This window comes from Arvicanthis niloticus, chromosome 24 (genome assembly GCF_011762505.2).
Source record: "Arvicanthis niloticus isolate mArvNil1 chromosome 24, mArvNil1.pat.X, whole genome shotgun sequence".
NCBI lineage: Eukaryota > Metazoa > Chordata > Mammalia > Rodentia > Muridae > Arvicanthis > Arvicanthis niloticus.
The window spans coordinates 13896114-13913618 of NC_133432.1; the positions used below are offsets into that span (position 1 = coordinate 13896114).

The following is a 17505-nucleotide window of genomic DNA, read 5'->3' on the forward strand; positions in this document are numbered from 1 at the left end:
CCACATGGACCTACAGGGAAGCTGATGGGTAGGTGGTGCCTGTCTCCTTGTCTCCAGTTCTGGCAGCTCTACAATGCCGTCACCTTGTTTGAGCTCTCCAGCCATGAGGAATGCAAAGAATGGCAGGTATCATCCCTCCATCCGTCCGTCTGTCCGTCTGTCCGTCTGTCATCTGCCTGGGAGCAGGGAGCTTAGAACTGGGCTGGCCTGGGGAGGACTCTGTCCAGCCCTCATTTCTCTGCTGCTGGGGCCTGAAACAGCGGGAAGGGATTCAACATCACAGGGCCCCCTCAGTGTCTCTGAATGAAGGGTCGTCCCATTGAATGCTTTTCTAGAACCTCACCCAGTCAGGGACCCACCTCATTCACCTGCTCCCTTCATTTGCTGGTCACTCCCGTAGCTTGCCTGAGAGTCTGGGGTTAAGGTTTGTGGCAGGGTTCTTCCACAGAGGAATTGACTTCTCCTTCCTCCCCTGTCCTGGGCATGGTGGGATGCTGCCCTCCGGATGGACCAGGTATTCGTGCTGGCTCTCACCTTCCTCATCCTCTTCCTTGGCAACTTCCTGACCACACTCAAAGTCGTCCATGCCAAACTCCAGAAGAACAGAAAAAAGACAAAGCAGCCATGAACCTCCAGACACTTGTGCCTGGGGACCTTGGGACTTAAGACTGCTGGGCATTCCAGTCAGCACCCAGGCTGCCGGTCAGCCGTAGCCATGGGCAGCAGCATCTCAGGGGCCAGCAGTATCTCTGGGAGCAGGGCCAAGGCCCTGGTCCCTGGCAGACATGAGGAATGTGAAGGCCACCTGTGCGCACAGTATTAACCTGTCTCAGCATCCTATTTATAACATATTTAATATCCGGTCTTCCCTGCTTCCCTGGAGTCCGAGGCCTTCCTCGGAGCTCTGTGTAATGGCAGTGGGCAGGCCTATGTCTGTCTCCCAGGGAGGGGCAGAAAGCCTCAGGGAACCCCTCTCTCCCTCCTATCATTTGAATCCCTCCTTGGGGTTTGGATGTGCCTCACTGGGGTTGGCTTTAGCTGACCTGCTACTTACTGTGTCCCAGGCACCGGGTGGAATGAAACTTTGAGCATCCTGTGGACCCACCCCCCTCTTGCCCTGGGCCGCCCGCCACCTCTGCTGTAAGCCTCCCACAGACCCCACCCTCTGTGGCGGGGAAATACTTAAGTTCTCAGAGAACCTACCTGTCTTGTCTCTTGCCTTGTGTCTCCTGAACCGCCTGCCTGCTGGCCACTGGAGGAAACTGATGCAGCCTCCTTGGGACCTCGAGGTCTCTTCTCCTTGAAGCTGAGTGGCAGGGTTTTAAGGATGGCCTCCACCAGAGGGCGCCCAGCCTCTGGGCTGTTCCAGCAGACTCTTGGGCGTTTCTCACTGGCACCCTTCAGCTGCCTTCACAGGCTTGCTAAGAGTCCTTGGCACAGGACCCAGACCCTCATTGTGACTGGAACGTCAGCCATTTGGAGAACACCCATTCCTCTCTTCACCTCAGAGGTTCTTGTACAGGAAGGGGGTGAGTGGAAGGGTCTTAAGTGGGCTGAGCCCAGGGTGTGACCCTGTGAGGTCCAGGCAGCAGCGAGAGTGGAGGGACAAACAGGTCCAGTTGAGTGTTCTGCCCCTGCCCAGCCTGCTCAGACCCACTATCATGGCTGACTGCCTCAGACACGTTTTATTTGGTCCTCACAGGACTTTTAAAATTCTTTAGTTATGTGATAAAAATGAGACCTCGCCTCCCCCATAGTGAGATTCCATATAAGAATCCAGATTTCTGTTTACCTTACAAAAATATGGAAGGCCTGGCAACATTCCCAAAGGGCAGGACCAGGCACCTGCTCCAGTTTGCCACAGCCCGCCCCTCCCTTCATTCCTGCCCTGTTTCTGCCCTTGGTCTCCTGTCCCTGGATCACCTTTGCAGGTACCTGGTATTGCCACAGATTAGGAATCAGCACTTTCCCCATTAAAACTCAGAAGATGAGTATTTTGGACTTTGTGGGCTAGCCTGTGGCAACTTCCAGCCTGCAGTTGTAGAGCAAAAACTGCCATTACATAATTGTGGCTGTTCAATAAAACTTTATTTACAAAAACAGGCAGTGGCCACATGTGGCCCACAGGCTGTAGTTTGCTGACCACTGCTGTATTCCACAATTCGTCCACAAGGCCCTGGATTCTGAGAGAACAAGAGGTCCTTGGTTGGGAGCATTTGGGGAAGGGGACCAGAAGTCTCTTTCCTTGGCAGTCTGACTCTGGGGGCCAAGTCGAGTGGTGCGGGGGCGGATGGGCCAGCCAAGGCCATGGTTTCTTCTCAGACGATGCCTTCATCTTGGCGACACTAAGCCTACCTGGTATATTGGCCTTGAACAGTTCTGAAAGGCAGACTCTAGACCTTCCAGAAGAAGTGTAAGGACTCGAGAATTTTGCTGTCAGAGACACTGGTGGTCAGCAGGCTAGTTCTGAGAAACTGTCCAGCGTGGGCAAGGGTGGCCATGTCAGTTCTGGAATGAGGCAGAGGTAGTCCACTCCTGAGCTCCACATCAGTAGAAGCAGAAACTGAGTGAGTGGCAAGGCGCTTGACTGTCTAAATGACCCAATCCTGGCCATTTACAGGCGGGCCATAGTCTAGGGAGAGAGCCCATTTGCCTGAGGCCCCTAAAGGTGGTATAAGCATTGGCCATCAGGAGTTTCCAGTGGAAGTTGGCTGGGGGTTTGGAGGTCACACCTGCAGCAGGGATCAGGTGGGTAGCCTGGCTGGCCCGAGTATATTTTAACATTTTGAGAGATTGTTTCTTCTCCCTCTGAACATGCATCTCAGGCTGTGACCAAGCCGGAGACAGAAGTCCTCAATGCGATAGGAAGGGAGAGCCTGGTGCCTGTGTTCTCCTGATAGGCTGTGGTCCCCAGGTTCCTGAGGGGAAGCAGGAAGGGCAGGAGGATGTAGCTGAGCCTATCTCAGGAGCTCAGGGAGACTGTGACAAACAGTGGGCTTGGGACTCTCATGAATAGCATTGCATATCCATGTTTACCCACAATTCTTGGTGCTGTTCTGCGTTTCAGACATGAATTGGGTTTGGAAAGGGAGAGACACGCATGGCTTGGGGTAAAGAGGAGGTGTGACAAGTGCCACTCCTGGGGTAGAGGAACATTGGTGGGTCTGGCACCCTTATTCACCAGTGAACTACAGCCTGAACACAAAGGGGGCCATTCCAGAATGTTCTGAGAGTCTAGCCCCAGATGCCAGACACTGCAGAGCTGTGATGGAGGCTGGGTCTGGGTCCCTCGCCATGACAGTTCCAATCAGGCTCTCTGCCCCCAGGGTCACAGCAGCAGGCAGATCCTGTGTTTTTTCTGCCTCTGTGCTTTCTTCAGGGCACTGAGGGCCACCTTGGTGGCTTCCCTGAAGACGTCTTCCACGTTCTCCCGAAACTTGGCAGAACATTCCAGATAGAGTGCACCTCGCATCTGTTCACAGGCACTCAGGCCCTGGGGTTGGAGGGAAGAGGCAGTGTTAATTAGATGAGGGGCCTGGGGCCTCCTGACACCCCTCCCCCAGTCTTAGTAGTTTGGGGCTAGCTTTGGAGGCTCTTCAGAGTTGGTGGGGACCCCTGTCTCTGTTCCAGCACTGGCCAGTTTGGTGTTTGCATGGCTGGATGGAAGAAACCCTTCAATGGCTCCCTTCTCCCTGCAACTTTCAGCAGACGGGGGAGCGTAATTCTGAGGATGCCGCTAGGGCTAGCTGCGGCTCATGCTTCTCTTCCTGTCAGTGCAACTGAGGTGACTGAGTTTGCGGGTAGAGTGAAATAATAAAAATCTTGGCTATACTATTATTAGTGTCTATTTATTTATGTGAGACAGGGCCTCACTATGTAGCTCTGGCTGGCCTGGAACTCACTCTGTAGACCAGGCTGGGCACTGGGATTAAAGCTGAGGTCAGTTTTTTTTTTTCTTTTAGATAACTCCTCTTTTTGCTTCAGCTCCCCAAAAGCCTGGTAAGACACTCCAGTTGAGAAGCTGGTTTCTGGCTATGGCTGTTCGGGGACCCTGACCCACCTGTGTGTAGGTGATGGGCTCCAGCTGCGCTGCCCGGAGCTTCCTCAACTGCTCCTTGTCTTTCCTCAGGTCGGTCTTACAGCCGATGAGCACCGTGGGGGTCCCTCGGCAGAAATGTGTGACTTCAGGGAACCACTGAGGAGGGAGAAAGGTAGGGTGTTAGGGCAGAGAGCACTCTGGAACGGAGCCCTCTCTCAGGCAGGCAGGACAGTACCTTGATGAGGACATTGTCGTAACTGGTGGGGTTCATGACATCATAACAGATGAGAACGAGGTGTGTGTTCTGGTAGGACAGGGGCCGCAGGCGATCATAGTCTTCCTGCCCTGAAATCAGGGGACAGGGAGTGTCAGAGGCATGCATCCCTGGCTGCCTGGGGTCCCCTGTCAGGGCTTTGATGGCGGGATGACCTGGGGGACTAGTTTCCTCATTTATAAAATGGCTGGGACAGGGAAAGAGGAGACAGATTATATGTCCGACTGAAAATAGAGGAAAAACTGTGAACTGCAACCATTCTGCCAAGGATGAATATGCTCCCCTGCATGTGAAGCCTGAGACTCAGATCTGGGATTGATGGATGGATTGATGGATGGATTGATTGATTGATTGATTGATTGATTGATTTGCCATTCGGACATCCCCAAGGCCCAGAAGCTGTGTTGGGCTCCAGCCTCCTTGGTTCTGGGACAGCTGACTGGATTCCTCTTGCCCATTCTTTGCAAATGCTAATGAGGTCAGAACAGGCATCTTTATGACCACATCTCACTCAGCTCCTAACTGCACCTGACACCCACTGGGGGGGACATAGGACGGTCCCAGACACAGCCCTCCACAGCCTCAGTCCAATCAGGACCTAGAAGCTAGCCTCAAACCACAGGCATTTGCCTGTCTATGCCTCCTATGTACTGGGTGTCCACCATCATGCCGAGCTGGAGGGAAACCTCTCTTGTCAATAGTTTTAAGCTCCCAGAGAGAAGACAGTGCAAGGGAGGATACAAGGAACTCTTTTGAGCTTCGGGATTGGTGTTTCACCCACCTGCTGCCTGATCTCTCTCTGAAGTGGAAACTACAGACACACTACCCTCACAACTGGCCTAGTAGAGGGCCTCAGAACAGCCATCCCTCACTTGTGGTGGTCCTGGCGTCAAGCCTAGGAAACCACACCGTCTCCTTTCCTTGATCCATTCTCAATTCAGATGTCACCCACTTCACCAGAAAAGTATATTTTTTCCCACAGTCCTAACACCAACCGAGAATCACCATGCAAAAGTATTTTTTTAAAACTACCACAGTGAGGATGGAACACTGTTAAGACTCACTGGTGACCTGGAGACACCTCTGCACAACATAATATCCATCTACTACAAGGAATATGGAAGTCCAGGAGGCCCCCATCCTGGCAGCCTGTCCTCCAGTCAGGATATACTCTGTCTCTCGTTGATAACAGGCACAGGTCCCCTCACACCTGCCTGGTCTTACCCCTCAGCCAGCTCCACCAAAGTACGGTTGCAAAGGCCATGGGCACCTGAGGCAGGTCAGACAGAAGTTCAAACCTTAGCTGTATTCCTTACTTCACTCAGACAACGTCATCCGTGGAGCCAGAGTCTCCACGTACAGCATTGACATCTTTTAATTTTTTCTTCATTTTCTGTATTTTTTTAATTTTAATTTTTTATTAGTTATTTGGGAAATTCTTTATTTTTCATTAGTTAAAACAATTTTTTAATTTAAAAATTCTGTCAAAAAACAAAAAAAATTCTGTCCCCCTTCCTACTCACACAAACATAAACCTAATACAACAACCAACACCCCCAAAATCAAGAAAACAAATTGAAGTCATGCCCTCCACATCCACTCAAGTAAAAGCACACTAAAAACCCTGTGGAGTCCATTAGATGCTGGTCAACTACTCCTCCAGTGGCTGACATACCACTGCCACTGTACTGTAGAAAACTGATTGTCCCTTCCAGCAGCTATGAGTGACAGTTCAGTTGTTAACCTTTACCCTAGTGACTAGGTTTCCATTCACTCTCTTTTTTTTGTATTCTTCTCATTGATTTGTTGGCTCAGCAGTTAAGAGCACTTGCTGCTCTTCCAGAGGACACAGGTTCCGTTCCCAGCACCCACATGATAGATAGCTCACAACCCTCCATGACTCCAGTTTCAGGGGATCTGAAACCCTATTCTGATGTCTGGAGAAGGGAAGGGTACCAGACACATATGTGCTGGCCAAACACTGATACATATTAATCGAAACAATTTTTTTTATGAACTCATTTTGGGTGCTAAAGAGATGGCTCAGCGCCGGGCGGTGGTGGCGCACGCCTTTAATCCCAGCACTTGGGAGGCAGAGGCAGGTGGATTTCTGAGTTCGAGGCCAGCCTGGTCTACAGAGTGAGTTCCAGGACAGCCAGGGCTACACAGAGAAACCCTGTCTCGAAAAACCAAAAGAAAAGAAAAGAAAAAAAAAAAGAAAAAAAAAAAAAAAAGAGAGAGAATGGCTCAGTGGTTAAGAGCACTGGCTACTTTACAGAAGGGACCCAGGTTCAATACTAAGCACGTAACTTTTTTTTTTTTTTTTTTTTTTTGGTTTTTCAAGACAGGGTAGCCCTGGCTGTCCTGAAACTCACTCTGTAGAAGACCAGGCTGGCTTCAAAATCAGAAATTCACCTGCTTCTGCCTCCCAAAGCACCTAACTTTTAAAATTGATTTATTTCATGTGTATGAATGCAGGTGGTCATTAGTACAAACTTTAGTCCCAGCACTTGGGAAGCAGAGGCAGGTAGAACTCTGTGAGTAGAAGGCCAGCCTGGTCTACATAGCTAATTCCAGAACAGCCAGGATTACACGGAGAAATCCTGTCTTGGGCTGGAGAGATGGCCCAGTGATTAAGAGCACTGACTGCTCTTCCAGAGGTCCTGAGTTCAATTCTCAGCAACCACATGGTGGCTCACAACCATCTGTAATGGAATCTGATGCCCTCTCCTGGGGTGTCTCAAGACAGCAACAGTATACTCATACATAAAATAAACAAGTCTTTAAAAAAGAAGAAGAAACCCTGTCTTGAGAAAACAAAAAATAATTTTTAATTAGTTAATTAATTTAAAAAATTTTTATGGGGGTCACTGGTGAAATGGCTCAGCTGTTAAGAACATTGGTTGCTGCCGGGCGGTGGTGGCGCACACCTTTAATCCCAGCACTTGGGAGGCAGAGGCAGGCAGATTTCTGAGTTCGAGGCCAGCCTGGTCTACAGAGTGAGTTCCAGGACAGCCAGGGCTACACAGAGAGAAACCCTGTCTCAAAAAACCAAAAAAGAAAAAAAAAAAAAAAGAGAGAGAAAGAAAGAAAGAACACTGGGTGCTTTTGTCTATGCATTATGCATCCCATACATGCAGTGCCATCAGAGTCCAGAAGAGGGCATCAGATCCCCTGGATTGTAGTTATAGTTACAGACAGTTGTGAGCTGTCATGTGGGTGCTGGGAATTGAACCTGGTTCCTCTGGAAGAGCAGATAGTGCTCTCAATCACTGAGCCATCTCTCCAGCCCATGTCTTTTTCTTTCTTTTCTCCCTTTCTCTCTTTCTTTTGTTGTTTTTAAAAATGGTCTCACCATGTAAGCTTGGCTGGGTTCTAACTCTCCTCCCTCTGCCTCTGAAAGTGTTGGGATTAAAGGCATGTGCCACCTGTGTGTTCCTGCCTGCATATTTTAGGGGTTTGATACAGGGTTTCTTTTGTATAGCCCCACCTCTCCTGGAACTCCCTTGCTCTGCCTGGCCCCAAACAGATCTACCTACCTCTACCTCCTGAGTGCTGGGAGTGAATCACCATTGCCTAGCTGTGTGGTGGCTTTTTTTTGTTTTGTTTTTGAGATATGTTTCATGTATCCCAGGCTGGTCTAGAACTCCAGACTCATCTGCCTCCAACTTCCAAGTGCTGGTACATACCAGCCCACCCAACTTGGGACATGGACAAGTAATAAAACCTGCCATGTGACATGCCAATATCCCTCTAGTGTGTAGTTTGAGTATGCATGGGCTGTCATGTGACAGCTGGGCCAGGGAAACGACCTATGCTGTCCTTTTGCCCAAGTCCCCTCATCAAGGGAGAAGTGCTCTCGACTGCAGTCTCCCTCCTCACTACACCCAGGAGACAGGACACACCCTTTGTGGGGCAGTGGGCCACTGACGCAAGATGTTATCCCATATATGACCCCAAATAGTCATTCTCTTCAGACCTCTGTCAATGTCTTTCTAGGCCTGGGTATCCAACAGGGCAGCTTCTGGCCCTAGGTGACTATCTGAATGTTAACAAGAAAAAAACTGAGTTTCTTGATTGTACCAGATAGCTGCATTTCAAATGATTGCCACACTGGCTGGGCTGGTGGCTGTCACTGCAGAGAGCCCCATGTACAACTTGGATCTGTGTACTGCTAGTAAATGACCCTGCCCCCACTTCACCTCTTCAAACTACCAGTGATTGATTGATTGATTTGATTGATTTTCTTCCTTCTTCTTCTTTTTTTTTTTTTAGTTTTTCGAGACAGGGTTTCTCTGTGTAGTCCTGGCTGTCCTGGAACTCACTCTGTAGACCAGGCTGGCCTCGAACTCAGAAATCCACCTGCCTCTGCCTCCCAAGTGCTGGGATTAAAGGCGTGCGCCACCACCGCCCGGCATGACTTTAATTTTGACAGTTATGAATCACAGTGTAAATATCTGATGTGCAGCGTATCTGATGTGACCCCTGTAAAAGGGACATTTCATTCCCCCCCCCCCCCCCCCACACACACACAGGTTGAGAACCACTGGTCTAAAGGCTTCCACCAACAGTTGTAACAACAGTTTCCAGGTTGGTGCTTTCTCTGGATGCCTCTGATAGGCCCTCCCTGCTCTCTGCCTGTCTCCAAATGTGGCCCATTCTGCTTGTTCTGTAGACACAAACCTGTTTACTATCTCCTTAAGAATTCCTGCCCCCCAGGGCACAGTCAGAAAACAGTGGCTAATCAGACGTGTGGAGGGGAGTAACTACATACAACTCCACTATTACATTAAAGGGAGAGTTCTGGGTGGAAGTGGGCGGAGTCAAGCTGCTGCTGGTGGGAGGAAGTTGAACCACAGGGGGCTGGGTGGTCATACAGTGTGCTGTTGCTGTTCCCTCTTCCAGAAGGTTCTCCGGACAGGTTGTAGCTGACTGGTTCTCTCTCCCTCCTTACTACTGGGTCTAAGAAGAAATGTCACCTCCTCCAGGAAACCTTTCTTGAGCACCCTGAGCCAATGTCCCCTAACAAAGGATCTCTTTTGCTTTTGCTTTTAGGATACACCTATCTGACGCTTTTATTCCCTTCCTGGGGGGTGGGGGTGGGGGGTCACTGCTCATGTCTTGGAAGTCAGGTGAGTGCATTAGAAATTCAGTGTGAGCAAAAGGATAAAGCTATGTCCAGCCCGGTGCCCACCCTTTGGCGTTGGGTTTCACTTCCTGACCTGCGCTAATCCAAGCAGCACCCACGAGGTGACTCAGGAGAGCCAGTCTGTCAAGGTCACAGTTGGGCACTCTGTAAACTGCAGTACCAAAGAGCTTCGTCTCCACCGCCAAGGTCGGCTGCCTGCCCCAGCTGTTCTAAAAGCACCCAGCGTGTCCATCAAAGCCTCCCCACTAGGACCAACCCCCCATTCAGTTTGCTTATCTTCGAAATGGAGCTGATTACAGAGATGCTGACTGATAGTAATATTCATCGATGACTGTTCAAAATGCTTTTTTTTTTTTTTTTTTTTTTTTTTGGTTTTTCGAGACAGGGTTTCTCTGTGTAGCCCTGGCTGTCCTGGAACTCACTCTGTAGACCAGGCTGGCCTCAAACTCAGAAATCCGCCTGCTTCTGCCTCCCAAGTGCTGGGATTAAAGGCGTGCGCCACCACCGCCTGGCCAAAATGCTTTTTTAAAATTTAATTTTGTATAAATGTGTGCATAAATAAAGCAATCTATGTACTTGAGAATGTGGGTGCCCACGGGGGTCCAGGGGTATTGGCTCTCCTAAAGCTGGACTTACAGGCAGTTGTGAGCCATTTTGGCATGGGTGCTGTGAACAGGCTCCAGTCATCTTAAAGTGTGGTACACAGTCCAAATCACCAAGCTGTCTACACGCACAATTGTTGTCGTTCTACCCAGCAACCATACAAGTTAGGCACCAGCTGCCTCCTAGCCAAAGAAACCAAAACAGCAGACAACTGAAATGACCCCACACAGCTAGTCAGACTCTGTGATAAAAGGTACTCAGGTGTTTTGTTTGCCTTGTTCACCCTACCCCCAGAAGGCAGGAAAAGAGCTTCATTCTCTACACCTGTAACATCTCGGGAGGTCAACTTGACACATCTGAGAAGAATGAACCTCAATTGACACTTCCCTCCATCAGATCAGCCTGCAGGCATGTCTGTGAGGCATTCTCTAGATTGCTAATTGTGGAGGTCAGATAAACACACTCTGGGTGGTGCCAGCCCTGAGCAGGTGGTCCTGGGCTCTATCAGACGGTGCTGAGCCGTGGCGCTCTTCCATGCTCTCCACACTTCAGTTTCTGATTCTCCGTCAGTGTTTCTCAACCTGTGAGTTGCAACCCCTTTTAGGGGTTAAACAACCCTTTCACAGAGGTCACATATCAGGTATCCTGCATATCAGATATCTACGTTACAATTCCTTACAGTATCCAAATTATAGTTATGAAGTAGCAACCAAATAAAATGTTCTGGTTCACAGTCACCACCGCATGAGGAAGTGTATTAAAGGGTGGCAGTGTTAGGAAGCCTGAGCTCCACTGAGCTAGGTTCTGTGAGCCCTGCATCCATGCTCCTCAAGGAAGAACTGTCAATCAAATAAGCCCTTTCTTCCCACAAAGTGGCTTTTGATAACTGTTTTTGTTACAGCAACAGGACACTAAATTAGGACAACACCCCAGCCCTGACAAGGCTGCTTGGAAAAACAGTGGCACAAACAACTGTCTCATGAAAGAGGGAGCCTCCAGGAGGGAGTGGGGGTGCAGGGGGGTGGGAGCAGCTTAGACACTTAGAAATTATTTCCTCTTCCTTCTGCATGGCCTTAGGATTCAGTGTGGGTCTTTCACAAAGATAAGGAATCTGAGTTGGGCTGAGGTAGTGCATGCCTTTAATCCAGCATTGGGAGGCAGAGGGACAGAGCAGAGGCAGGCGATCACTGAAATCAAGGCCAGCCGGGCGGTGGTGGTGGCGGCGGTGGCGGCAGCGCACGCCTTTAATCCTGGCACTTGGAAGGCAGAGGCAGGCAGATTTCTGAGTTCGAGGCCAGCCTGGTCTACAGAATGAGTTCCAGGACAGCCAGGACTACACAGAGAAACCCTGTCTCGAAAAACCAAAAAAAAAAAAAGGCAAGGCCAGCCTGGTCTACAGAGTGAGTTCCAGGACAGCCAGGGATACACAGAGAAACCCTGTCTCAAACAAAGTAACAACAAAACAAGGGCTGGAAAGATGGCCCAGAGGTTAAAAGCACTGACTGCTCTTCCAGAGGTCCTGAGTTCAATTCCCAGCAACCACATGGTGGCTCACCACCATCTGTAATGGGATCCGATGCCCTCTTCTGGTGTGTCTGAAGATAGGTATGGTGTATTCATATACATAGATAATATAAAAACTAAACAAAAACAAGAAATGTCCTGGTTGACGGTCACCACCACACGAGGAAGTGTATTAAAGGGTGGCAGCGTTAGGAAGCCTGAGCTCCACTGAGCTAGGTTCTGTGAGCCCTGCATTGGTGCTCCTCAAGGATGGACTGTCAATCAAATAAGCTCTTTCTTCCCACAAAGTGGCTTTTGATAACTGTTTATCACTGGAGGGTGCACATAGGTGCACATACATACATTCTAGGGCCTGAGTCCCTTCTTCCTAAGCCTCAATTTCTTTATCTGGGAGAGTGGTGATTTGTGCTATGACAGGTTAATGACCCCGGTGCAATTCTAACCCCTAAACCTCTGAGCCCTTCAGGGGCTCCCACCCACTAGGTTGGTCTATTTGCCTAAAGATGAAAAGTCACATGCCCACAGTCACCGAGGCTGCCAGCCTCCTTTTTTTTTTCTTTTGGTTTTTTGAGACAGGGTTTCTCTGTGTAGCCCTGGCTGTCCTGGAACTCACTCTGTAGACCAGGCTGGCCTCAACTCAGAAATCCACCTGCCTCTGCCTCCCAAGTGCTGGGATTAAAGGCGTGCACCACCGCTGCCTGGCCAGGCTGCCAGCCTCCTAAGCATGCCCTTGGTTCTACTAAGGAATGAAGCCGTGGGCCTGAGCTCTCCTGAAGTCTCACCCATTTCCCTGCAGTCTGGGGCAGGTGGAAGTGAGGCTGTCACCCCGCCTGACATAATTCCTCTGCGAAGTGGGGAGTCCCCTTGACAGAGTTCCTTTTCCTAGAGCTGTGTTTGGCCACGGTACTCCCCAAATCTGCGGGAGGGGCTTTTACGTTGCAGGAGGTGAGCCATTTTGACCAAAGCATTGCTTAGAGACAGGGGTGTTGGCAGCATGAGAAGGGGAAGCTGCTGAGGGAGCTCAAATAGCCCACCCCACCCCACCCCCCTTTCCTCCCCAGGGACAGGAAGATTCAGTCAGGGAACTCCCCGCCTGACCTTAGACCACGTCCGTGACTTGACTTACTGTCTTGTCCTGACTCCTTGTCTTAGCAGCTCCTGTCACCCCCCACCTCCCCCCCACTTTTTCCTATTGATTCTCTCGCACGTAGCACCCCAAGCCACTGTGCCCCTCTAGTACTTGATGAGAGTCTTTGGGTGGTGTCTAAACAACCCCACCATGACACCACCCCTCTGCCCAGGAAACTTCCGGTCTCACCACAACTTCCTGTCAGAAGATGTCAGGGCTCAGGGGAGGCCACTGGAGCTGTGGGTGCTGGGGCCCCACCCCCCTTTACCTCTTGAGCACCCAGTGCTCAGTAAAGGGCTGTGGTGTCTGTGACTACTTCCGCAGGATGGGGACAAGTAGCCAGACAGGCCTTTCATATGGGCCCTGTGGGCATGAATCTAGTGTTGCCCATGGTCACTATTCCTTTTTGAGTTTAGAAAAGAAATTCAATTTTGGGGGGGGGGGAGGTCCCGTAATTCTGATCACAGCTGACTAGGGAGGCAGGTTCCTCTCCCCAGTTCTAGAACTTTCTATGGCATTTACTAGATTCATCTCTAACTCAGCGGTTGCTCTCACCCCTAGCCTCCCCTTTCCTCTAGTCTAGACAGTTACTGACCATCATTTTCTCCCACATCAGCCCAAGACCCAGCCACAGGTAGAGCTGACTCATCTCCCCGATGATGAATTCATTTACTCCGAAGACACTTCTAGAACCTCCTCCTGACAAACACTGTGCACACACGAGGGGAATGACCCAGCCTCACAAGCACTGTGCTCACTGGCCAGGGAATTTCCTCCTACCATTAGAATTTCCCCAGTCACAGAGGACACTCTTGAGACACCCCCCCCCCCATCTTGATTCTCCATACACTACAGAAAGAGCTGGGACCAGAGCCATGTGTGGTGGTGCATACCTCAGGAGGCTGGAGGATCGGAAGACTGAATAGGCTACTCAGGATGTTTTGAGGCCAGCCAGAGGAACAGAGATCCAGTCTCAAAGAAACAAACTCACTCAGATTGAGGGCTGGGGATGTAGCTCAGTGGTTAGAGCATTTAGTATGCACAAGATTCTGAGTTCCAGCTCCAGCACAAAACAAAAACAAAAAAGAAGACTAAAGAACAGTATGTGCTGAGCCATCCAAAGAGCCAGCCCCTGTGCTGGGTATGTGAAATTCAATTTAATTCTTTTGACTCTTTTAGCTCTGAGAAAAGAGGAGAAATGAGGCTCAGAAGCCGTCAAAGGCACAACTAGTGAAACCAAGTCAGAATCTCGGTCTGTTTCCAAGCACGAGGCAGAAATTCATAGACAAGATCACAACAAGCAATCCTTACAACCTCCTGATGACAGCCACTGGGGTCTCCCTCCATCCCTCCACAGCCTCTTGGGACAAACTCATCCTTCGGCCCAGGAGCAGCTTTCTGAGCCCTCATAAGACACGACTGCGAGTATCTTTCTTTTTCCAGAAAACACCCAAAATGGTCTCTGCTCTGGTCTGGTGTGTGTGTGCTGGGGGGGACTGTCCTGAACAGGGAACTCTGGGATTGAAGAGGAAAGGCTGATGGCAGAAGGAGGGGAAAACAGACTTCCTGACCTCTCAGAGATGTGGGTTGGTATTCAATACCTGTGTGCAGCCAGAAGCCAGGACGTCCCCCAAAGTGTGGTCAATGGTCCTGCCCCTCCCTGGTTCCTAGTAAGAGGCCTGTGAAAGTGGGTTTTCCAGACAGACTTTTACTGTTCTCTAGGCCACACCTCAGGAATTCCTTCCTAGTACACCTGGGGTTGGAGGAAATGGGCGGGGAGCCTCAACGGGTCACTCGCAGGGGTAGGGTGTCTCTTCAAGAGAACCTGCCGGTTACAGGGTTACAGGCGTGAGATAAAGGCCTGAGGTGGTGACTGTCCCCTCCTGATTTTCTCCAGGAAGGGTGACGAGAGGGTCTGGATTTGTGCTCCAACTAAGAGGAGAAACTGTCACACATGCAAGGATGAACTAGCAGGGAAAGGGCACTCGGTGACGTGGTTCCACCCGTCACTAAACACTGAGTCACAGAGCTGGGTGAGGTTCCACCTGGTCCAACCTTTACCCTGCAAAGGCTGATGACATCCCAAAGGGGATCGCGGTGTTCGTGGACCACGAGCAGAAGTCCCCTCGTTGAGGGGCTGGCAGTAGCAGAGAGAGCTTTATTTTGATCCAGACTTGAGAATCACTGCTAAAGTTGTCTGTTTCTTCACAGAAAACAAACAAACAAGAAAACACAGAATGGACTGGAGCTCTAATATCCCAGGGGCACAGGAAGAGTACATTCACAGGACCTTGGAGCCCCAACACGCAGACCTGCCCAGCTATAGGCAGAATCCCGGAGTCAAAGCTCTTTCTGATCTAGACCTCACTAACCTAAAATTATAGGGCCGAGAAATACAGCCCAGTGGAATCCAAGCCCCAGGGGACTCAAAGCAAAGACCACGCACCGCACCATAAGTAACAAATTCTGCAACCCTGGGAGGCAGAAGCACAGCCCACGTTTTTTCTAGAACCACAGGAGGGGAACAAAGCTGAGGGGCGTACATAGATAGCGCTGGGGGGGGGGCTGGGGGGCTCAGAATGCACCTCAATCTATCATCTCCACTTAAAGCTGAGATGGCTGAGGTTCTTTTGGCTTCAGAACCTCTCAGCCAGCCAGCACACCTGGCCTGTTTGGGTGTCAGGAAGGAAATGCCCTCAGAAGGCAGGGGAAACCTTGGGATGACCACAGGGACCCTCTGGGCTCTGGTGCACTCACCAGCCGTGTCGTAGAGGTGCAGGGTCACCTCCTTGTTGCCCACTGTCACACTAGCCGTGTACTTCTCAAACACCGACGGGGCATAGTGCTGTAGGAGAGGGGATCGGGTTGATTTTTTAAGGGGTGCAAAGGAGGGCTACAATCCCAGACATATCCCTCCCCCACCACTGTCTAACACCCTCACTCCAACCAGCTCAGACCCGGGCTGATTGGGCTCAGGAATTCTCAAAGGGCTGCCTGGAGGAGACAGCTGAGACTCCATGGTCCAGGCTTGGGGTCTGGGGCCAGGCTGGGGAAAACCCCTTGTTCCCTGAGGTCCCAAGCTCATCCTCACCCCTCCAGCCACCAAGCGGGCCTTACCTCGGGAAATGAGCCTTGGCAGTACACCATTAGCAGGGACGTCTTGCCGCAGCCACCGTCACCTACGATCACTATCTTTAGCTCCTTCCTCGCCGAGCTGGGGGCAGCGGCTGGGGCCGGAGCACCCGGGGCGTCCATAGCCCGGAGCCCGCAGCGCTGGATGCTGCGCGCTGGCTAGAGCCCAGTTGAGCGACAGGGCGGGGGCGGGGCTACAGGGCAGGCTCCACCCACGGCAGCTGGCGCCACTTCTGCCAGGCAGCCTCCCAGGTTCACCTCCTTGTCTTAATTCCCCTCTGCTGTGGTCCGGGCCCTGGGTATTTTGTCTTGCAGTCCCAGGGGAAATGAAGAACCCGAGGAAATGGATACTGATCCGCAAGCGCAGTGCATCCCCATCACCACGCGTCCCTGCACCTCCACACCCCCCCACCCTCCCACCCCCTGCTTAGCAGATTCGTGGTTTCTGCTTCTTCATAGGGACAGCCTTTGGTTGGCAGGCTCCGCCTTCTAGCAAGGACCCTTTGATTGGCCGGTACCACCCCCTACAGGGATGTGTGGATTGGCGGGCTGTACCCTAGCACCCGAGTTCGCATCCAGCCCTCGCTGCTAATCGGCTGACACAGCCTCTCCCCATAGGTTGTAGCCGCGGTCGTCCGGAGATGTCAAGAAGTGGGTTGTGTGTGTCCACATAGTCTGACCCTGGCCCTCGTCGGTGTGCAAATGCAGGAATTCGGCTCACCTATCCTCCCCACCCGTTCTGTTGGTCCGCACTGTGGAGCCATGGCGCCCCCCGCCGGCGAAGCCCTTCCGCACTGACTTCTGGTCAACAGCCTGTGTTCAGGGCCGATTCAAAATACATGGCTCAGAAGGGCGACCCCAAACATGACACGTCACAAACGTGACAAGCCGAGAGCCCTAGTTGAGAATACCTAGCCCTTCCGTAAACTTTGGAAACTGATAATCCCGGTCTCCAGCAAGAAGTGTTCTGGTGTCCTCTAGCCTGTCTCTCCCAGAAACTCCACTCTCATCCCCAAATAGCTCTTGGATAAGAGCATAACACAAGCAAGTACTAGGAGTACAGCTGGCTTATGTCACTGTGATCTATCCTTTTCCTGTTACTATGTGCCGAGGGTCCATTTCCAAAACCAGGCCAGTGGTCAAGTGGTAGGATCCCTGGTGACTGCCAGTTGTAGGCGGACCCTGAAGGTGAGTATAATCCTAGTATCGGGAATTCATTTCTTCACTTGGGTCTTCTTGCCCTGGGCCTCACAATGCAGATTCCCGATTTTCAAACTCTCAACAAACATCAAGAAAATTTTACTTTGTGGAGTAAACGACCAACCTCAGTTCTTGTTTCCCCGCCCCCCTCCCCATTGCTCCATATTGTAGCCGCAATATATGGCTACACCACCAGAGGGCAGCAGCGACCGCCCGCGGAAACTCAGACACAACAGGGACTGGATGGGTGGAAATCTGAACCAACGTCCAGCTGTTAGGGAGAAGCCCCTCTTATCACCGGATCAAGGGCCCCATAGACAAATGTTCAGCAACTCATTCGTTCCTTTTTTTGTAACTTGTTTATTGAGAAACGACCATGTTCCTGCCAGTGAAGAACTCAGTCTTGAGGAGGCAGTGTGATGGAGTTCCCCAGATCAATCTCAAGACTACAGCTG

General features: G+C 51.0%; 2 protein-coding genes across 6 annotated transcripts in view; one reads left to right on the forward strand and one right to left on the reverse strand.

Annotated features, from left to right (window-relative positions):
• The window catches only part of Tmem120b (transmembrane protein 120B), a 41993-nt gene extending 38156 nt beyond the window's left edge, over positions 1-3837 (forward strand). For 3 of the 5 annotated variants that reach the window (XM_076922812.1, XM_076922811.1, XM_076922814.1), the window contains 2 exons: positions 58-126; positions 515-3837. In XM_076922812.1, the coding sequence (XP_076778927.1) occupies positions 58-126; positions 515-628 (183 nt within the window). In that variant the 3' untranslated portion in view covers positions 629-3837. Of the gene's footprint in view, positions 1-16 lie in introns of all 5 variants that reach the window. The other 2 variants (XR_013107049.1, XM_076922813.1) reach the window with 2 other exon arrangements.
• Positions 2067-16666, reverse strand: Rhof (ras homolog family member F, filopodia associated). Its single transcript, XM_076922815.1, has 5 exons — positions 15836-16666; positions 15476-15563; positions 4275-4384; positions 4061-4195; positions 2067-3493 (listed from the first exon to the last, which is right to left on the reverse strand). The coding sequence occupies exons 1-5, from the start codon at positions 15971-15973 to the stop codon at positions 3329-3331; spliced, it is 636 nt and encodes a 211-aa protein (XP_076778930.1). The 5' UTR covers positions 15974-16666; the 3' UTR covers positions 2067-3328.
• Between the last annotated feature and the right edge of the window lie 839 nt (positions 16667-17505).